General features: G+C 30.4%; 5 protein-coding genes across 5 annotated transcripts; 3 read left to right on the forward strand and 2 right to left on the reverse strand.

Moving 5' to 3' along the window:
- Positions 1–2,491: 2,491 nt before the first annotated feature.
- HELRODRAFT_78585 (hypothetical protein) lies at positions 2,492–3,448 on the forward strand (the record flags this gene model as incomplete). Its single annotated transcript, XM_009018722.1, has 4 exons — positions 2,492–2,587; positions 2,848–2,989; positions 3,148–3,233; positions 3,347–3,448. The coding sequence occupies 4 exons, from the start codon at positions 2,492–2,494 to the stop codon at positions 3,446–3,448; spliced, it is 426 nt and encodes a 141-aa protein (XP_009016970.1).
- Positions 3,449–4,915: 1,467 nt separating this feature from the next.
- HELRODRAFT_172051 (hypothetical protein) lies at positions 4,916–7,972 on the forward strand (the record flags this gene model as incomplete). Its single annotated transcript, XM_009018723.1, has 9 exons — positions 4,916–4,975; positions 5,415–5,501; positions 5,609–5,781; positions 5,944–6,067; positions 6,190–6,279; positions 6,374–6,461; positions 6,939–7,116; positions 7,211–7,331; positions 7,904–7,972. The coding sequence occupies 9 exons, from the start codon at positions 4,916–4,918 to the stop codon at positions 7,970–7,972; spliced, it is 990 nt and encodes a 329-aa protein (XP_009016971.1).
- A 167-nt stretch (positions 7,973–8,139) lies between these two features.
- On the reverse strand, positions 8,140–13,638 carry HELRODRAFT_191565 (hypothetical protein; the record flags this gene model as incomplete). The annotated part of the gene is made up of 16 exons (XM_009018724.1): positions 8,140–8,298; positions 8,379–8,540; positions 8,810–9,006; positions 9,070–9,202; positions 9,331–9,433; positions 9,574–9,623; positions 10,008–10,189; positions 10,394–10,399; positions 10,440–11,045; positions 11,179–11,311; positions 11,576–11,683; positions 11,772–11,902; positions 11,977–12,066; positions 12,803–12,964; positions 13,073–13,291; positions 13,528–13,638. 15 exons carry the CDS (start codon positions 13,636–13,638, stop codon positions 8,456–8,458), a joined length of 2,316 nt encoding a protein of 771 aa, XP_009016972.1. The 3' UTR covers positions 8,140–8,298; positions 8,379–8,455.
- A 429-nt stretch (positions 13,639–14,067) lies between these two features.
- Positions 14,068–18,466, forward strand: HELRODRAFT_172053 (hypothetical protein; the record flags this gene model as incomplete). Its single annotated transcript, XM_009018725.1, has 14 exons — positions 14,068–14,193; positions 14,366–14,436; positions 14,626–14,804; positions 15,080–15,123; positions 15,400–15,498; positions 15,801–15,862; positions 16,088–16,230; positions 16,472–16,581; positions 16,942–17,015; positions 17,371–17,425; positions 17,497–17,619; positions 17,872–17,960; positions 18,061–18,139; positions 18,335–18,466. The coding sequence occupies 14 exons, from the start codon at positions 14,068–14,070 to the stop codon at positions 18,464–18,466; spliced, it is 1,386 nt and encodes a 461-aa protein (XP_009016973.1).
- A 1,327-nt stretch (positions 18,467–19,793) lies between these two features.
- On the reverse strand, positions 19,794–21,406 carry HELRODRAFT_78404 (hypothetical protein; the record flags this gene model as incomplete). Its single annotated transcript, XM_009018726.1, has 5 exons — positions 19,794–20,075; positions 20,470–20,586; positions 20,895–20,999; positions 21,132–21,198; positions 21,276–21,406. 5 exons carry the CDS (start codon positions 21,404–21,406, stop codon positions 19,794–19,796), a joined length of 702 nt encoding a protein of 233 aa, XP_009016974.1.
- Between the last annotated feature and the right edge of the window lie 1,622 nt (positions 21,407–23,028).

A 23,028-nucleotide genomic window follows, 5' to 3' on the forward strand; every position in this document is an offset into this window, starting at 1 on the left:
TAATTTGAGATGATTGGATAAATATTGAAGAGAATTCTTTAAGTAAATTAGAAGGAAGTAGATCTAGAGAACAGGTTGTAGACGACATAGAATTAATAATTTTAGTTAGTTCTAAAAGATTTATTGGAGTAAATACAGAGAAAGATTCAGTAGTAAGTTTAGTAAAGTTATGAGAAGGAAAATTAGAATTAGATGTTCTTAAAGAAGTAATTTTATTTACAAAAAAGTCATGAAACTGTTGAGCAGAGAAAGATGAGTGAGAAGATTTTTTATGTAGAAGTTTGTACATATGCATGCATGAATAATTTCTGTTTGGTATGTTGATTTAGTCATTATGATATGCTGTGAACTGTTCTTACCAAATATTCATGTTTCGTGATAATTATTTTTTATCGATCGATATTTTGTTATTTGTTTGTTTAAAATCTGAAGTTTTTAAAAAATTGACATTTAACAAATTTTAATTTCGTCACTTTTCATCTTTTGATGTCAAATAAAAGCAACTGTTGTGTTTTTCTTTTCTTACTAAAATCTCGAATACAAACATGTACACGTAAAGAGACACAGACACACATACATACAAACATACATACACGCATACATACTGCCATCATATATACGCAGTACAATAAACATTCATGTCATTTCTGTCAATGTATTTTAAGTATGTTATACTGTTAATCATGTTAACTATGATGACGATCATCATCATCACAACCATCATCAACGAACAACAGTAACAACAATATAATAATAATAACAACAACAACGAAATAAAAATAGTTGTTTCATTATGCATTTCAAAAGCTTGCATTCTTCTTTTAATACAAGCGTTATATATATATATGTGTGTGTGTGTGTGTGTATTTGTGTGTGAGTTTGTGTGTGTGTGTGTGTGCGTGTATGTGTATTGTATATTTTTATCTATTTATTGAAACGTTATTTTTTACGCATACCCCTTGTCTCATTCTCTCTCTCTCTTTCTTACTTTAGATATATATATATATATACATTTATACATATATATATATATATATATATACATATATGACTGACTGGCTGGCTGGCTGACCGACCGACCGACCGACCGACTGACTGATTTTTTGATTGATTTATCTCATAGTATTGTATACATGAGAAAAAATCCTATTAAGCCAACCTACGGCTTCAGTAAGCCACTGTTTTTCACCTGACAAAAGCAATTTCTATATTTATACTGACAAAAATAATTGTGATATGAATATATTGATTTATTTAAAGCATTATATGTACAAAAAACTGCTATCGTAAGAGTTCTATGAAACCCTGTAAGCCACTGCTGTAAGCCGACGTATGATTTCAGCAGCCAGTTTCTTATATCATTGAATTATATATTTCCATGGTAAATATCTCATTTAGCTTGCTCGTTAAAATCCATGCAATTTCGTAAGCCAACAATCCAAGCACGACAAATAGCCCGACCGATAGATCGAATTGATCGATTAGTCCTATTATTCTAGTTATGTGGTTTGGAGCAAGGGGAGACATTACTGAAAATAATTAAAAGTTGAAAAAATTGAGGTTCTTTGCATATCTCTGCTTCAACTCATAAGAAGGTGTTGTATGCTGGTAAATAGGCCTCCCCTTGCTTTGTACCCGTTGAGAAATGTTATAGTTCAATTTCTAAAACTAAATGGATCTACCCACCGGTTATGAAGTAAAAATTTTAAAAAATAAGCGGTTTTTTGAAGAATTTTAATTTTTAAATGTTAATGATTTTAAAATTGAAAAACACGAATGAAAAACGTTTAACGAAGTAAAGAATAATTCATACAACATAATGTTATAGTTCAATTTCTAAAACTAAATAGATCTATCCGCCGATTATGAAGTAAAAATCATGGAATTATATAACTGGAAGCGCCCTACCAGATTTTAAAATTGAAAATTTTTTTCAACGGCAAGTTACCTCTGGAAGCAAGTTTCTAAAAATTATTAATTTGTTTTAAAAGTGAAACTATCTTTTTAACAGATACGTTTAAAATTTTGTTACACATTTTGTAATGTATCATATTTTATAACTTTATAGAAGTTTTGTGGTTTTTCTAGTAAAAATTGGTTTAAAATTTTTATTTTAACTTTTATTATAAGCTTTTATTATTCAGTTTAACTTTTAGTTGTGCCGTGGGAGGAACTTATGACTCTCTTTAAACTGTTGACTATAAATAAATATTGCTGGAAAAACCACTTTGCCGTCTCCGAGATTACCTAACTTTTTTCTACAAAAACTTTTAGATTTCATTAAAAAATATAGGCTCTTAATTTCAAAGAATGATTACGCAACCTTCGTTGATAAGTTTATTTTTAGTTTTGTACCGGAGCATCTTTTTCATATTAAATTTACTTTTAACTTGTTACAAAAGTGAATTTATGTTAAGATATTATTTAGACGGTCCGAAAGAGAACTAAAAATACTCTCAACGTCTGCTAACGTGCTATTGTTTAATTAAAAATGTCCGGGAATTATTATTTCGTCATCGTTGGCCACAACGACAATCCAATCTACGAAATTGAATTTCTCACCGCTGCAAAAGCCAATGATCCAAAAGTAAGTTTAATTAATTTAATTAATATTTAATTATTAAAATTTAAAATAATTAATTAAATTATTAAATTAATCGTTAATACATTAATTATTAATGTATTATAAAAAATTAAATCGTTTATTTATTAATGTTTTAATTTAATTAATGTTCAGTTAATTTAAAATTTTAATTTTAATTTTTTGATAAATTTCTCAATTATTTGAATTATTCAATTGTGTTAAAATTACTTAATTGTAATGTTTTTTACTAAATTTAGAAAGAGGACCACAAGCATTTGAATCAGTTCATAGCCCATGCAGCTCTCGATTTAGTGGACGAACAAATGTGGGCTTCGAACAGCATGCATCTCAAAGTCGTCGACAAGTTCAATGAATGGTTCGTGTCTGCTTTTGTCACTGCATCCCGTTAGTTTTTTTCTCATTTTAATTAAAATTTAATTAAAAATAACAATTAATTTCAAATGATTACTTAGTTATTTTTGAATTTTTTTTTTATATAATTACATTCTAAGAGGTCATAATCCTGTTCTGATTTCATTAAACTATCAATTTTTGTTTGCAAGGCATGAGATTTCTAATACTTCACGATATAAAGAATGATGACGCCATCAAGAATTTCTTCCAAGATGCTTATGAACTCTTTGTAAAAGTAGCAATTTTATTTCATCATTCGACAATTGAGAATCTTTTTACTTTGATTTTTTTTTCATAATAATTTATTTATCAGGTAACCCTTTTTTTACATTTAATTTTTCATTATAGCATTCTATGAACCCTTTTTACAAGTTCAACACCCCCATAAAGTCGTCTGCATTTGACAAGAAGGTTCAATTAATTGGGAAAAGGCATTTAAACATTTTTTAACACTATGCACCACATACAATTAGTCATAATTCTTCCATTGTAATTTTGACAGTTTTTTAATTACATTCTTGTCAAATTATAAATACGTGTAAATGTGAATTTGTAAAGTAAAGCATTTTATGTAATAGTGATGACAAATGTAAAATGTTCAATAAAATAGTTCATTGTCAAAGTTAGTAACACTGGCTTGCACTTTTTGCTTCGATTTTATTTCAAGCTGTTGAAATAAGATAAAAAATTATATGACGTTATAATTAAATTAAAAATAAATAATACATTTAAAAATTATTTTACAAATGTTTAGTTATGCTAAATTTACAAATAAATAAATGAATATATATATATATATTACATAGACAAATTGAAAAAATCAAATATAAATTGATAAATACTAATAAATCGGTGGAATTTATTACATATTTTCATATAATATTTATAGTATATACGCTTATATAGCATACATATGAACGGCTAGAGAAAATGATTCCATTTTGTTTTTTTGTCAATGTAAAAGTAAAATCAATGTGTTAAAGTGTAATATATATCACCTGTATGCGAGCACACCTGTGCTTATCAAGAAGCATCTTTTCCACCGTCCTCCACTTGTTCCTTCTCTTTATCATTTCAATTTCTTGTCTCAACATTTTGTCGTTTGACGGTGATCTGTAGTTGTCGTGGTATTCGTCTGGATTTAGAACCAGTTTTTAGTGAAATGTAAAAAAATGGTGAATTTGTTTTATTCGTTATATAACAATTAATTTTTTTGCCTCAATATTGTTTCAATGTATTTAAGTTAGTTGACTAACTTCTTTCTGCCTTTCCCGCTTTTGTATCTGTAATACAGAGTAAAAATTGTGAAGATTACAAAAATTACATTAGAAAACTGTATGAAATGATACGAAAGAACTTGATAATGTCTTAATGTTAATATCAATTACTTTTTCATTGCTTAGAATAACCTCGTCTTATAGAATTCCCGTGTTCATCGACTAGTTTAGGAGCAGATGGAAGGAGTTGATTGACATCGCTGCTAATGATACGAGATTCGTGATGGGTTGTTAAGTAGGATGATCTCCAAAACGATCTGGCCGTTTCAAAATCTTCGGCCGAACTTCCGTCGAACACTAGTCGCACGTTCTTCACAATATTATTATTAGACATTTCTCTTACGTATTAGCGAATAAAACTTTATGTTCCAATGGTTTAAATTTTAATCTTGTAATAATAAGCGTATATGTCTTGGTGGTTTATAAAACAACAGATCAGCTGATTGTGTTTGGTTAGGTTGCCACGGAAACATAATTTTGTGATACGGCATTTTATTATCTATGCTGGTTTACTTTCAAATTTTTCACGTGGTTCTTGGCTTTTCTTATTATCGTCTCTTCGATCCGTCACATTCTTCTTATAATTAAATCGGAATATACAATTAAGTTTTAAATAAAAATAAATAAATAAACGTTAAAAATGTCTGACGACGATGGCTTCCAGGTTGAAAATGATAGCGACAATGATTCTGACAAGGAGGTCAGTTTTGTATTTTATTTTGTTTTTTAAAAAAATAAATCAAATATTAATATTATTAATATTTATTTAGTTTTAGTAATAAATATTAAAATTTACTAAATCGTTTTAACAAATTATTAATATTACTAACTGAATTGCTAATAGAATTCTAATTAGATTACAATATTTGTATTAGATATACATAAAATCATAAATTGATAAATTCATGTTCATTAAAAATTAAAATAAAAGTTAAAAACTGTAATTTAGCATTACAATATCAATCATTCATGTCATGTCTATTTTATTTTACCTTATTCTAATCTTATTATTATAACTATATAAAATTAATTCAATTGAAAATGTCCCTCACACTACTAATAGATTAACTAGGGAATAAATAAATGGCAACTTCATTATAAATAATAATTTAATGATGATTGCTTAACTTTCTTTGTAGCTGCAAGTGGCATTCGAGAAAGGACTGCTCAAAGACACTGTCATTGTTTCAACAACAAATCCGAAACCAAAGTATATAAATAATAAGGTGAGTAGAAATTGTCAAACAAATTTTTTTCTATGTAAATTTATATTGAATTAATATTCTGCTAGATCTTTTTTTCCACAAAAATTCATTTTCACTGATGATGATAGGTCGGATTAGAAGAAGCCCTGAGAAACTTAAAAAGGGATTTGCCATGGCAAGAAACTTTGGACATCTGCGTTGAGCCTGCCCCACTACCTTACTGCCTGAAAGATGATGACGAGAGCGATATTAAGGGCGATGGCAAAGAGGAGGAAAATGATTTTAAATTAGAAAATTTGTTGTCGGTTTCTTTTATATATTAATTTAATTTGTTTTAAAATTAATTTTTCCATAATTTTTTAAGATTTTCTTATTTATTTTTTAATTGTTAAATTAACTTTTGATGTTAATTGGTTCCTTGAAAATTTACTTTAAAAGCAACCAAATGAAATATTTTAATCAGCTACCGGCAAGCACAGAATGCAGTTTTGAAGGGCTTGGCTAGACTTACTGCCTTCAACATCCCAACAAAACGGCCAGAGGATTATTTCGCTGAGATGCTTAAAAGTGATCTGCATATGAAAAAAGTGGGTATGAAATAATATCACTTGCGCATCGCTCTACGCCAATAAATAAATTTAAAAAAAAATATCTTGTTTGAAATTTTCTTCATTATAGTTTTATTATTATTACTATTGCTATAAACCAGGTTAAAGAGAATATATTGAGCTTACAAGCCATCAAGGACAAATCAGAGAAGGCAAAGAAAGAAAGGGAAGCAAAGAAAGTTAAAAAATTAGTTAGTTGCTTTTTTATTTACCTTTTTGTCATTGTCCCATCTTTGTTTTATTATTATTTATTCTTTCCATCTGTTTATTTATTTTTCATAAAAGGCCGATAAAGAGGGCAGGAAAGAGAAGAAGAAGGAAAAATTAGAGTACAAGAACACACTGAAAAAAGTCAGGAAGAAGTTGAACTTAGGTGGGCGTGGTTTTATCGTTTTATTTTATCTTTTTTTCATGGAATAAAGCAGTTTTAAAATACACACTAGACCAGGGGTGGGCAAACTACGGGCTATTTTATGCGGCCCGCGAGGCCTTGTTCGCCAAAAAAAGGTTGTCAGCCAGACATTATGACCAAAAAAAGGAGCCACAAATCTTAAAATTCTCCCCTGGGTTGAAAAAATTTGCTATTTAAGTACATATGCGGCCCTTCAAAGGTAAAATAGTTTTCATTGCGGCCCTCACATTAAAAAGTTTGCCCACTCCTGCACTAGACAGACACACACACACATACACTTTCTTACACCCATACACAAACAAACTTACGTACTAGACAGATGCACACACATATATATTCACACATACATCTGCACTAGACAGATTCATACGTACACATATTTCACATACGCACTAGACAGACAAACACACACATATTCACACACAAACAAACACACAGGTCAGCGGGGAAAAATCTTGAATCCAGACGATCTATTTGAAGACACCAGTGACAGAAAAAGTGTTGAAGTCGTCTATAGGAAAGAGCAAAAGATAAAACAACAACATAAACAACAACAGCAAATGAATAATAATAAAAATAATAATGATTCATCATACATAGTCCCTGAAAAACCAATGTTTGTATATATTATTTTGTTTAATAATTATTATCAATAATAATTATTTAAACAATAATTACTGCGTATAATAATTATTATGAAACAATTTCAGGAAAGCCAATAAGAAGAGAATGATGAAGAACAAGAAGTTTGGCTTTGGCGGCCAGAAGAAGAGGTCAAAATACAATACGAGGGAGAGTGTGGATGAAGTGCAGTTCAAATCATTCAGATCTGTTGGTATTTTTTCTTGTTCATCTTTTGAAGTATTTATAATTTATGTCATATACTTCTGGTATAATTTGTCATTTCTGTTGTGTAGTGTTTTTCTACTATCTCTTTGCAGCTTTTTCCAGTTTAAACCATTCAGATATTATTATTATAGTTACTGTTTGAGTGTTAATAAAGCGCTTCATAAAGCGCTTCTTTTAAAAATTCTCGAAGTATCTCTCCGGTGTTATTATACGGTATTCGTGTTTCTGATCTTTGTCGTATTATTATGTAGTATTCTTGTGATCTAGATGAAGTTTTCCGCGTTCTCGTAAGGATCCAAGCACTATTTTTGGAGTAGTTATCTCTTTTATTGGTTATTATCTTAGATATCATTGCGGTCCGTGATATCATTGTTATGTTGTTATTATCCATATTATATATATATATATATATTATTGCATGCGTTTTTATCCGTGTCTTTATTATATAATTATGGATATAATTATATTTATCTTATAATTATTTATATTTATAATTTATTTGTATTAGTAATAGTAAATTATTAATATATTTGTAATTTATTATTATTATCCAGCCCGCCGCTATTAAAAAGTACAAGAATAAGAACAAGTCCAATAATAGGAGAAATAAAAAGAAGAAATAAATTGGATTGGTTGATTGTATTAATTGGATAGTTGATTGATTGAATTAGTTAATTGGGTTGGATATTTGGATTCGTTAGTTGGATTGATTAATTGGATTGTTTGGTTAATTGGATTGATTAGTTTGATTGGTTAATTTGATTGAATGATTAAACAAATAAACAAACAAATTTCCATATTATTTTATTTTAATTTCAATTGCGATTCCTATGAAAGACCCAACTCTTAATACAGCGTCCGTGCATTTTACGTAAATATTCAACATTTATAAAGTAACACTCATTCTCTCTTTCTATCTGTCTCTCTTTCTCTCTCTCTCTCTCTCTCTCTCTCTCTCTCTCTCTCTCTCTCTCTACGATATCAGCAAAATTCAATGGTTTATAGATAGGAGAATTATAAATAACCAAATTAATGAATGAATTTTATTTATAATGGGTTATGATACATGAATGAATTATTAATGAAATCGTAATGGGATTGATAAATTAGAGCTTCAAAGCTTTCCAATCTATTCTGTCGACGATGGAGTAGGCTTTGGTGTCCGCTTCGTCCGCCAGTATATTCTGGGCTCTTGATAGTGGAAAAATAATTTTTAATTATAATTGAGTAATAATGATTGATTGATTGATAAAATGATTGATTGATTGATCGATCGATTGATTGATTGATAGTCGATCGCTTGGCTGACTGGCGGTTGAATGAATGATTGATTGATTGAAAAGGTTGGCGTTTGTAACAACTGATTTGATAATGATGGAAAGAATAGACAGATGAATGAATAGATGAATAAAAGAAAGAGTTCAACAACAAATAAACGAAAAAATGAACAAACGGTGGACCTTTCAATCAGCTCCATACTTCGAGCACACAATATATTTCCATCGTTGATGCCGGCCACTACATAATTAACGTTGTCGTCGTTGCCGCTACTACCGCTACCACCACTACTGTTACCGCTAGTGGAAGCACCAATGCAAGTGCCATTTGCTTGGGCTGTTTGGGATTCTGAGATGTCTTTCGAGTTATTTGCCAGTGACTTTTTAAAATGTTGAAATAGTATAAGTTATGATAATAATAACAATGATGTTTGTAATATTACCATCCGCCATATTGTCTCCTGTCTCTTAGATTGCCTTTTTGAAATGTCTTTCATAAGCTGGTGCAATATATCTAACTGTTCAGTTGCTCTTAACGTTATGACGTTTAAATCCTTTTCACATTGGGCTAGGTTTCTAGTTTTGTGTTAAAAGTTTGCTATATTGTTAATTAATTAAATCGATCAAAAGCAAACACACACACAGTACATACGCTCGAATACACACACACACAGAGTGCAGGCACCTTAACATAAGACTATTACCTAATAAAGGTCAGATAATCTTTAGACATGAGGCTCCAGGTCCCTCTACAATTCTTCAAAATATTCGACAAGTCTAGGGTCATGTTCGTGCTTGATTTCAAGTCTAAATTTCGTAATAATAACATCAACAAAGGTAACATAATAATGATAATTATTATTAACATAATAATAATAATAATTATTATTATTATTAATTATAAAATAAATTATGACCATTTAAAAAAAGTATTTAGTCGAGCTTACTGTGCGGTACGTTCTTCAACTTTTCGTACGTCTCATAAGCGTTATTGAAACTGAAAGTGTTTAGAAAATCGTAATTATGACATAATTTCATATTGCCTGTAATAATATTTACGATAATAAGTTTGGACGCTGCTACGAAGTGTTAAATTGCGTTCTGTCGTGTGAGCGTTACGTAAACGAACGTTCACGCACCTTTAATCAATAAATCGAGATACGGCTAAGTAGGTTGGTAATAAAATACCAGATAAAATGATAAAATAAAATACCAGATAAAATAAAATGTCAGACCCTGGTTTTTAAAGAATAATAACAAAATAGGAATAAGGATAGGTAGGTGGGTAGCTAGAAAAATGGGTAGGTAGGTAGAAAAGTGGAGTTAGGATTAGATAGAAAGGTGGGGGTAACATTAGATAGAAAGGTAGGTAGGTACTTACTAAGTCGACATCTTTGTGTTGACGAGGTTGTAGTCGTAACAGGGTGATTTGAGTGTCTGAGAATTTTTGAATGTCACGCAATTTAAACTGGCCTGGATCTCCTCGCCGATTGAATCGAACTTCTGAAAACTGTTTAAATCTTTCTCCCACTCTTCTCTCAACGTTTTTTTTCTTTCCGCGTCTTGAAAATTTTTTAGTATAAGAATTTTGTGTTGTTGACTCGTTTCAATTTGATGTAAGTGGTAGGTGATATGGTGATGTTGAAAAAATCACGGGTTTAATTGAACGAAAGACTGAATTGGTGATTGATTCATAGAATGAGTGGATGATTGAATAAATGAACGAACGAAGGAACGATTGATTATCGATATATTTATATTACATACATTAAATCTAGTGTATTTGTTAGAAAAGCATCTCCCAACCATAAAGAGTAGCGAGATTTTGCAAATCCGCCGTGAGACTGGAAGTGAAAAATTCTAAATTAGTATTGTACTGAATTGAAGCGTTCTGTAGTTCGCCGACGATGGTCTCTGCCTCGATTCTCGTCCTATTGAGGCAGAGGCAGATGGCCTCAGCAGCACTCACAAGGTTGTGCATGTCTTTTCTCATCTCCAGGGTGTAGTAAGTTAAATTCCTCGCTACTTTGCACTGCTCTGCCACATCCAGCTTTTGATCACGTAACTGCAAAAAGTTTTCCAATTTTCTTCCCAAAATTCTAGGCGCTAGATCGTTAGAGGTGGTTGTGGTTATTAGGTAGAGGTTGATTTCAATTTGCGAGTTTTCGGCACTGATGTTGTAGTCGAGTGGCGAGCAGTAGTTCTCGAGCGGACTAATGGCGTCTGGGATCAGGCCGGTTGGAGTTACGAGCAGAAATGAAAATTGGCCAGGTGGCGTTCTTGAGGAGGCCGCTTGATTCGAGGCTCTTGATAGTTTCGTTTCATAGAATTCTTTCAGTTGTTGGACGGTTTTGAGACTTTCGTTGTGCACGTTGAAGCAGTCCGTCGTGTTCGTCATTGGACTGAATACTCTCAAAATCTGCACACATCAAAAATATCATTTCAGACACACCTCGCCAAACAGTGAAATATTTATTAAAGAGAAGTATCTCATCTCTTCTTTCTACCAAACAGGCAAACATAATGAAGATTTTGAAAAAATAATTAAAAACTTTTTGGTCAAGAATCTGAGCAAGAATAGGAAAGCATTGTGGGTAGTTGTTGGCTAGTTCAATTCCACCTCTTGTCAACGAGTTGTATCTCAACATCAACTGCAACCAACTTTCGAATCCTTTCTGAGCTAATCTACATTGTTGTTGTTAGATGCGTTGTTGTTGTTGCTATTTTGTTGTTGTTGTTGTGTGTATGTTGCTGCTGTGTTGTGTTGTATTGCTTTTGGATATGTGTTGTGTATTGTGATTCATAATATGTTTTACTTCATACTAAAAGCTTTATTAACAAAAAAATAAATCCACCAACAATAAAAACAACTACTGCTACTACTGCAGCTACTACTACTGTTGCGACTGCTGCAGCTACTACAATTACTACAACTACCACAAGACCAACTCGCAAAGCCGATTCGGTGTCGGCAACTTCTCATACAGAACATGTTGACCAGAATTATTTGGACACGCGTATATATGGATGTCTCTTTTTTCTCTAACTATCGCTTGCCTTGAGTGAAAATTTTTCAAGAATCTTACAAATTTAGTTAAATATTAACAATAATAATAATTATTATATAAATAACAACAATAATAACCATCTATCGAATTCAGCGTTAGGTAGAAAAGGCCTAAAACCACTGATACATTCGAAGACTGTAGTTCCCAGCGACCAGAAATCCACAGTTCTAGTATACCTCGGTTCATTTGACATCATCAACTCCGGGGCCTGATTAATAACAGAAATAATAACAAATTATTATTATTATTACTACTATTAAGAATAATAGTTTAGAAAAATACCAAATACTGTAGAGTTCCGACGAACGAGTTGCATATGCTATCTTTAGTGACGACCTTTGCGTAACCCAGGTCTATGACTTTGTACACAATCTGACGAGACATTGATTTATAATTAATAATAAGAATAATAATATTAATAATAATAATGGCAATAATAGCAATAATAATAATCTGTAGAGCGCTCACAAAACAAAACTAGTTCTTATGATATTAACTCTCAGGTTATATTTCAGCTTGGATTTCAAAAAATAAGAAACTTGAGTTGCATGTTTTTACAATAGCGACTTCTGCTTGTTTTTTCGTCAAAATTTGAATAAAAAAAAAGATCGGCTATCTATAGCTAAAAATGCGTCAGTAATTTTTTTCAATGAAACGCTCCGACTATACATTGGATCGTTCGGTTTCAATAATTAGAAAACCACAAAACGTAGGTTGAAAATATTTTTAAGAGTTTCTTCCCAAGATGATATACTTACTATCTGCAAATTTTTTGAAAAAATTCTGATAAAAAATAACCACAAAAGAAAGTATAGAAATTTTTCAGTGAGCCATCGAGTAAGTCTTGCTGAATGAGTACATCTGCTCATGGCATTTTTTGGCAGTATTATTTATCTTAAAAACGAGTGCTGATAAAAGTGTTTGAAAGTTGATAATAGATGATAATAGTGATCTCTAAGAAGTTACCAAAGGTATGGTCAAGACGGGGCACGCGGATTTTAATCTATAATAACGTTAAAAAAAAATTTTGTTCAAATGACAACGAAAGGTTTTTATTCTCATGGAGTTTATTCACTTTATAATAACAATAACAACAAAGGCAATATACTCTTTCTCCTTCGTTTTTATTCAGAATAATGTTTTCCGGTTTCAAATCTCGATGGTAGATTTTTTTATCATGCAAGAACTCAACGGCCGATGAAACGTCATGGGCTATCATCTTAACTTGATATTCCTCCAATCCAAACATATTATATGGCTTGCAAATTTCCTACAAATAATAATATTTATTTATTTATAACATTATAATTTGGTGGTTGATATCATTAATAATTAATTTCGTTGTTAATGATAATTATAATAGTTGAAATTAGTGTACCTTCCTTAGATCATCTTTGTTACAGAACTCTAACCATAGGACTGGATTAGGATCCTTATCGAAGGCATGGAGATTGGGTGGCGGTTTCACTGTTTTGATGATGTGTGGGTGGTCCAGCTGCGTCATTATTTTACACTCACTCCGCCATCTTTCTTTTGATTTTTCTGATCTTTGATTCCCGTTGTTACAGGCTTTGACCACTATTTTCTTGCCTGTTGTCTAGGGGTATTTTTAATAAACTTGAAGTTTTTTTCAAAATTTGATTGGTTTTGCATCAAATTTATAAAACTACTAATTTTGCCATTTTTTCTTTGTTATCAAAATTTTTTTTAAACCAGAGAAGCTAGAGTAGCCTATTATATTCTATTATTAACCAGGAAAAATAAATAGAAAAAATACTGATATAGGTGTAGAGCTAGTGTCAATCAAAAATAATTTAAATTTAATAAATCCACCTGTTCCTGGCACAAGTATATAATTCCGAATCCGCCTCTTCCTAACTCTGAAATCACCCAAGGTTGATTAGGTGGCTGATCAGAAATGACTACATTGTTAAATTTGATCATCTTCATAGCAGTGAAACTCAATCGAAGGTAGTTAGCGTGAATTAGGCAGAATAAAATATAAATTAGTTTGATTAAATTGGATTAAAATGAACAAAGTTATCGAATTTTTTTAATGAAGAATAACTGATCGAAATACAACTTTACGCTAGAAAGCGGATATAAAATTATTGGAATTTCCATAATTTTTTCCACGACTATTTAAAATAAATATAGAGATGGCAAAAAACTTTTGAAATTGTTTTTTGAAACAATGATTTGACTGTCAACTTTTTAAAAAATATTATTGAAAAAATTAGTTTTTGTAATATATTATAAATTTTAAACAAATTACATATCTAAAAAATTTTTCATTACTGAATTTGGCACCTTTTATTTTTTCTTGTAAGCATTGTTCCCGTTTGACAACTGTCGTCGTAAATGTAAATAAAAATGGCGACGTTCATGAACACGGATTGCGTTAAATATGTTTCGAAAGGAGTCGTGGCTCCATTGTGTGAATTGTCCTTTTGTAGGCATTGTCTCGAACTTAGATCTAAATTTTGCGTCTTTCACGAGGTTTGTACGTTAATTTTCTGGCAGATTTCTCTTTTTTGGCCTCATTTTTTTCTCTTTTTCACTTTTTTTTGGTTTGAAAGATTTTTTATTTTGGTGCTTAATCCATTTTTTAACACTCAATTTAAATTTTAAAAGATTCATGCTTAGTAATCTTAGCAAAATTTTTTTTCAGGTGGACTCCCTTTTTTGTCCTAACTGCCTGGAAAGTATGCCTGCTGCTGAGGCAAAAACCAAAAAGAACAGGTTGGTTGGTTGGTATTTTATTTTTTATAAATTTTATGAGCATTGAAATCTACTTAATCAACTAATTAATTACTTACAGTAGGTAACTATTTCTATCTAATTGTAACCCTTATTGATTTAATAGACTTAAAAAAGCTTTCTTAATTCTTGACTGGGTAATTTGTACTTGTACTGTTTTAAATTTTCTAGATGTGGCAGTTGTTTCGACTGCCCAACATGCAACCATGCCCTCTCTACCAGAGCGACATCTATAATGTCTGATGAGGCCTGTGAGGATGGGTCCAAAACTCTGAAGAAAGCATTTTATTTGGCGTGTGGTTTTTGCAGATGGTCATCAAGGGATGTGGGCATCAAGGATCAATCTGTTGGTCAGCCATGTTCAGTTGTTTTAATTAATTAATTATATGGTTAATTAATTAATTATATATTCATTTGTTGATTTTATATCTAGCTATGTTGTCCATTTATTTTTTTATTTAATAATTTTTTAGTAATCTGGATATATTTAGATTTAGAGCATTTGGTTACTTATCTATGTTTATATTAATTAAAAATAAATGATTAGACAAATTAATTTAATTTATAATACTTTTCAAAAAATGGTAAATTGTTTATTTTTTTTTCTGAATATATGAATATATAGCTAGTGGCGGCTGGACAGAACAGATAAACCCTTATGCTGAAAGGGTTGGTTAAAATATTTATTTCAATGTACCTCTCTCTCTCCCCCCACCCTATTTCTCTCTCCCCACCCTATCTCTCTCTTTCTCTTAATGTTTGCTTATAAAATATCAAATAACATATTAGTCACTGGATCAATATATAACAAACATAATTTTGAAAGTGTTTTGTAAAATGGTTTAATTTTATAAAATAGCAAATCTATTATTTTTATTTTTATGGTCCATTCATTCATTTATTCATTCAATCATTCATCCATTCATTCATTCATCTGACTGATAGATAGCCTCATTGGTGGAATACTACAAGCAGTACACGTTGAAGGAATTGCAAGAGAAAGAGAAAAAAAGATTTAGGAGAAAAAGCTTTTTCCAACTACCTGTGAGGAGTCTTTAGTTATTATTATTTTTCATAATTTTTAATATTATTCTGGTTGTATTTGTTTTTATTATTATTTATTTAATTACTCATTTGTTTTCTGAATAATATTTTGTCTGTGCTTTATATGGACGTGTATGCAAATGATGGCATTAGTAAGGAGGATGAGAAGGCTGACGATGATGTAGATGCTGATATGCTGAAGAAGATGATGACGTTGATGATAATAAATGATAATTTAGAATAATTATATGTTTATTATTAATGGTCATAATAATAAAAATATATTTCATACTTTTTGTTAGGAAAAATTTGGCTTGGGACATCTGACTGTTAAGAGGAGGCCTGGATTGAGTTTGAATCTGATGTTAGTATTAACTAATAAAATTATTATTATTTATTATTATTATTGTTGTTCATTTTTATAATTCATTCGTTCATTCATTCACTTGTTTATTTCTTAATTTCAAAGTATTTAAATTAAATCAAAAATTTTCTTAGCAAAGATCATTCAGAGATGGCTATTGTTTGCTACTAAGATTACCATCATCATTCATTCATTTATTTATTTTTTTTTTTAAAACATTGGAAGTAGATTCATAGAAATAAAATTTGAATTTTCTAGCAAAGACCAGGCAGAAATAAATTTACCTGAAATCGAACTGAGCAGAACATTTGACAGCTTTGATGAACTCCCCGATGACGTCTACACTAAACCTCTTGACCTTTCTCAAGGTCGTTATTGTTATTGTTGTTATTATTATTAAACGCCAATTGAAGTTTATAACATTTTTTTTCATATTCAAAACACTGACTTGAACTGACCAACATAAATTAATTAGTGGCACACAGGCATCATTGTTATTTCAACATCAAATGGAATACTTTTATATTAAACTACTTTCCTAGCTGATTGACTATCCGACTGACTGACTATACTATGCTAAACAAATAAAAAAATTAATTAATTAATTAGTGACAAATATCAACCAACGTTTGAGCAACCCTGAATTTCAGCCAGCAACTGTTCAAAATCTCTACCCTAATCACAAACATTTGCTTATCAAAAGATCCCAGAGATGTAAGGTAAATTGGTTTGAAATTATTGGTTTGGTTTCGTTGGTTTGGTTAGTTGATTGTTTGGTTGGTTTTTGGTTGGTTGCTTAGCTAACTGGCTGGTTGGTTGGTTTGTGTTTGTTTGTTGGATGATAATATTAATAATATTTTGTTTATTTTAGTTTTTGTTGTTATTTTAATTAATTTTTCTGTTGTGAATGTAATTGTTTGTGTTACAACAGTGATAACATTATACTTGGGAACGTGTTACAATTATTTATCTTTATTTTATTAATTATTATATCGTTACTTTTATCATTATTTATGGCAATAATTATTAATAATTAATTAATTTATTATTAATTAATTAATTATAATTACACTATTTAGCAGTGTGATCACAACCTCAGTAAACCTGAATACAATCCATCTGCTATAAAGTTCAAGATACAATTGGTTGCTCTGTGGGTATCTTTGTATTAGCTTCACAACAATACTACCTTAATGATGTTTTATTGCAGTGTTAATAGCGTTTTTGGCGGTAATTTGTACTGTTTGTAATGGTTTGTATACTACATTGCATTAGTAGTCAATAATTGAAGCAATCCCTCTTTCTCTCTCTCTCTCTTTCTCTATTTCTCCGTCTTCTCTCTCTCTCTCTCTTTCTTTCTCTATTTCTCCGTCTTCTCTCTCTCTCTTTCTTTCTCTCTTCTAATTTGTTTTTGACAGAATTAAAAAGTTTGAATGTTTTTTTTTGTCTTTTGTTTTTTTTATTTAAATTTCAGCTTCAATTTTTTTAATTGAAAAAAATGCACACAGGCACCATATTCCTGAGATAAGAATCATGAAACCTCCTGTCTTGAGAAATAATCAGGTAGGATGAATCATCATCAAACTTACATACGCACGCACATTTAAACACAAGCGCACACACACGTTCAACAGACCACCCAAGCTGTCCTTACTCTGACAAACCCACTCGAGATCACGGTACAAGTTCAGTTGTCAGCATTCAATGAGGATAGCACTGATGAGGCTGATGCTACTAATGGTTTTAATACCGCTAAGGTTGGCTGTTTGGACATCTGTTGCTGCCATGGTGTTGTCGCCATTATTTTGTCGTTACACCATCATCTGTATTCTTATTCCGTAACTGATATGTCAGTAAATGAAATGCTTCCACTATATTTATTATATTGTGAAGTACTTGTTATTATTTTTGGTATTATTATTATTATTATATAATGTTATTATGCTATAACAATGGTAATTGTTATTATTATTGTTATTATTATTGTTATTATTATTGTTATTTATCAGATCGAGTTGCCCAGCGATGAGTTACTGGTGGCAAAATCTGAAGATGCGGCTGACGTTGAAGAGACACAAACCTTCAATGATGATCCAAAGTATTATTATTATTAATGTTGTTGTTGTTTTTATCGTTGTTGTTTCATTGTTATTGTTTTTATTGTTGTTGTTATGGTTTTGTTGTTGTTAACACTATAGAATTATAGCGTTCCGCAAAGGCTGTAAGATTGGTTTCTTTGTATCTGTGACTCCGAAAGTTGAGCAAGGAGATGCCAAGGTCAGTCTCGCCTAATTAATATTCATATATGTTAATGTTTGTGTGGGTGTATATGTATGTTTGCTCTACGTATCTATATATATATATTAAAACTTATAATAATTATAATTAGTATCTAGACTATCGAAATTACGTGAATATCGATCATTAACATGTATTTGGGTCATTTATTATTCCTCATTAATATGCAAATAGGTCAGGTTGAAGATGAGGCATAACTACCTGAAGAGGCAACTCTCAATGGCTGAAAAGGATGTCAAAGATAATGAAATTAAATGGATGGAACACGAAGTCCAAATTAACTTCGGGGCAGTGGTGAATGAATAGATGAATGAATGAATGAATGAATGAGAGGGTGAATGAATGAGAGATTGATAGATGCACATGTGAATAAGTAGATAAATGGGTGACTGAAAGATGACTAGATGGATGTGTTTGTTTAAATGGCAAATTAGTATAGTAAATTCATATAATTCTTCGTCTCTAATTGAAATAACGTCGAAATTGATATCTAACTTATTGTAAAATGAATAAAATGATAGACGAATGGTTAACTAATTGCTCACGGCTTGAACGAACGAACGAACGAATGAATGAATGAATGGATGGGTGGTGGAATAATCGACTACCATGAATGATTTATGATGATTGCACCGAATAAATGAACAAACGAATTTAATTTATTGTACATTAATCACCTTGTAATTATGTTGAGTGAAATATGCTTACACACACACACTTATATATATATATCTAATGGGATAGCGGCTATATTTTGCTTCATGTTAAAATGATATAAGCTTATTTTATTTAATAGAGAGCTACATAAAATAGTACCTGTACTAACTCTAATATACAATCTATTCTGGAAAACAATCTAGTTTTTATCGTTTCGTTTTAAATTCATTCATTTTCTTTCTCTCACTCATTCAATCATTCATCCATTCATTCATTCATTTATTTATTTATTCATAACGATAAAACATATATATATATAACACAACGTACTTATTTAACTTGGTTTATCTTATGCATTTTTCAATAATTTAATTCGTCACACGATCGGTGATATAGTCATATTTTGTTTCAAGTATGTAATGTTATTGTAATAATATCATTAGAGAAAAACCCTTTAAAACTTTTCAAACATATGTAATATATATACATATATTATATAGATACGTGTATGTATGTTTATATATACACACTCTACTATACAAATACAATGTTTATGTATGCATGTATTTGTATGTAGAGTCTATTCTTAATATTTCACATGTTCAAGATTACAATACCTTTACGCTATTAAGCCCGTCTGCATAGTCTTTGATGATAATAGATAAAATGATAAAATTATTTTTAATGATGATGGGTTAAAAAGCAAATGAGTTCATATAGAAAGAAATGATGGAAATATTACTATCACTTTAATTTTTATTGAATTTTCCATCGCCATCCCTTATTACGTGTTTGTCGTCATCATCGTCGTCGTCATCTTCACCATTTGCAACCTGAAATAATTTTTTCTTTAAATTTTATTAGAACATTTATCAAGATACATGCGTATGTATAGATATATACACGTATATATCACACTACTGCACTATGTGATATACCTTCGAGTATGATATTTATTGATGCATATCACGTAATGTTATAAGTCTATCTGTATCAAGTTAATGCCTAGATATATCGTATCAAAAATAACTTGGCGCGTATTTATATGCATTATTATATGATACCTAGGAATACATCGTACGGTAACAATATGTCGTACGGTAACAATATGGTAAAAAGTGACCTGCTCAACATCCAATACTTCTGGTACATAGAATTGAAGCATGTTTTGTACACCATTCTTCAAGGTAACTATGGAGCTAGGACAACTTGTGCATGAGCCTTGCATTTTTACACGCACTATACCGTCCTCGAAACTCTAGAAGTGAGTGACGAATTTGTTCTTTTGTTGTATTAGCTATATTGATGATTATTTACGTTGGAGGTTTTTTTTTTGTATTTGGTATAAGGTGCACGTATACAGCGTACGCGCGTATGGATAAATTAATGTACTTCTCTGTGTGTGTGTGTGTGCGTGCGTGCGTGTGTGATTCTAAAAATGATATCAAGAATGACTATCAACTTATACGTTACTAATAATATCAATGAAAACTTTAGCAAAAACTATTCAGCAAGGAAGAAGTGGCAACTTAAATGCTGTCTATATCTTAATTTATATCCTCTGGGTCGAGGCAGACAAATGACTGAGACCAGTCTTGGTAGAAAATAAGGAAAATATCGGGGTTGTCATGCAAGACAGAAAACGAACTGACAATGAATAGAATATCTCCACCATCTTCTTGCACTGTCGGTCTTATCTTTGTGTCGAGAAGTTCTTTTATGAGATCTATCACTTCAGCATTCTCGTTCTCTACATCCTTGATGGTGTCCTCTGCAGTGGTTGTTAGGTTTTCAAGCATTAATTTAGACAGTTTTTCATTAATTTCTATCATCTTGTTCTTATATAGTTCGTTTGTTAATAGATTTGCAATGTTTTTTTCATCTAAAGGTGTATCTCTACGAGTTCACTTATCAAAGATGTACACAATTGTTCAATCATTTATTCATTCTTTCATAGACAATTCATTTGAAATTGAATGCTTATTTGTATGTTGTGCAATAATATTACCCCCCATACACACACACACACACACACAAACAAACAAACACATACATATACAAACACAAGCACCCACACACCTGGCTTGCTTTCTTTAACAATTGGTTGACCAGATTCATAAAAGTCCATAATAGCTGCATAGATGTTCGGCTTCAAAACCATCCATTCAACGCATTCATCATCCTCCTGATGTATTTTTGAGTTAGAAATCAACTTATTTTTTTAATTTTATGGTTTTGGTAATGTTATTTTTGTTATTATTATTGATATAGTAAGAGATGTTTCCATGAAATTAGTATTAGCAATTTTATAAACTTTTGTTATTGTGATAAAATCAGGTCCAAAGAAGACTCCTTTGATTCCTTGTATTCGAAAAAGCCGTCTGAAATTTTCAGTGAAATGTTTTCTGTTAGAATCTCAATAAAGTTAAGTCAGCAAAGCAAAGCTTGATGTTAATACTTTGCCAAGGGTGACATTTTTGCTTTGTTTTTTGATGAGAAATCAAGTGTTTCTCCGGATGACAGGACAGGCTTTCCTGGAAGAAATTTTATACTGTTTGGATTGGGCGTTTCATGGCTCTGTATGAACATCTGACAAACTGAAATAATATAAATATAAAAGAATAAAATAATAAATTTATATTTAAAATCTCTATATTTAAAAAAAATTAGATAAATTCTCTTAATGATAAAGTTTTAATCTGAATTCTAAAGTCTTAATATTTTAAAATACACATTACATTAGTTTTAAAATTCATTTTATTCAGCAGTTAAGTATCTAGACCTAGAGTAGTACAATAAATAAGAATACACACCACAACACATTGCATATAAATTATAAACACCACACATACATGCAAAATAGTACACACACATACATATTTTATTTCAATACTGCATAAATTATTTAATTAACCCTTTGATATGTGGATTGGTCTCTCATGGCTGTTGATCAATTTTTTCAAGGCCTGTCCAAGTTGTAGACTATGTGTAAAAAAAGTTACTGACAATTATTCAAACCAATCCTACTGATTAATTTAATGAATAATTACTTTCGTTTCAAGCAGGGAAGTATAAAACTCCAAGATGTCATTTAAAGAAATTAGATTTTTAACTTCAAAATTTTTTTTGGCATTAAGTGTGTTAAGGTTTGTAAAATTTATGTCGTTAGAAAGCCGATATAATTATACATGTAGTGTCAAAAGATTTATGAAAAAAACTGAACAAACAAATTTAAACAAAATTTAAAAATAGATAACATTAAAATTTTTTGTTTTTCATTTTTAGTTGTAAATTATTTTAACGTTTTTAATACTTCAATATCAAATATAAAATTGCACCGGCTGTCCATACTGTTTCACTTTTAACACATTTTCATAAGCTTTTGTCATTTCACTTAAGATTCTGTATACATTTACTATATTTTTATCTAAAAATTAACAAAAAAGTTAGCTGTTATTAAAACAAAGATACAGTTTCTTATTAGTAGTTGTAGGGTTATGTGAATTTTAACTAATTCACTTAATTCAACAAACAAAATTAAAATAAACATGTCAAAAATAGTAAGCTTTCTCTGCCAGCGTTGTAACCAGCCACTCAGATTAGAGCCGTCACTGCAGAATATCTCTGACGACGATCAGGCAGTCGGTTAGTGAATCTGGTCTTTGAAATTGTCATATCATATATATATCATAGTAATAGTTCGCTGGTAGTTAGTAGTGTTTGTCTTCACTATTTTTTAATTTATTTATTTATAAATTAAATATAAAATAAATAGAATTTTTCATTGGTACTCCTACCCTGCTTATTTATAAAACTTTCTTTATTTTTAGACATTTGAAAATTTTATTTCACACACAGCTTACTTAGCTGATAAGTCAGCAGAAGTTAACAATTGTGTAGAAACTAACAAGAAAGACAGTACCCACTCAGCAGCAGCAGCAACGACTACAGCTACAACGACCACACTACCGATAAAGCCCCAATTTAACATGGATTCTTTTTTTGATACAAACCACAGCTTTGTAATTGTTGGTGAATCAGAGATGAATACTGGAGAGACAATAAGTACAACAATGAAAGTTAGGGAAAGAATAAATTTAAAATATAATAGAGAGAGAGAAAAGAAATGGATGGAATGTGTGCGTGTATCAGTTTGAAAAATTTGCATATTTCATTTATTTTTTTAAATTTTATTTTTTATAACACCTTTT

This window comes from Helobdella robusta (assembly GCF_000326865.2).
Source record: "Helobdella robusta unplaced genomic scaffold HELROscaffold_22, whole genome shotgun sequence".
Classification (NCBI taxonomy): Eukaryota; Metazoa; Annelida; class Clitellata; order Rhynchobdellida; family Glossiphoniidae; genus Helobdella; species Helobdella robusta.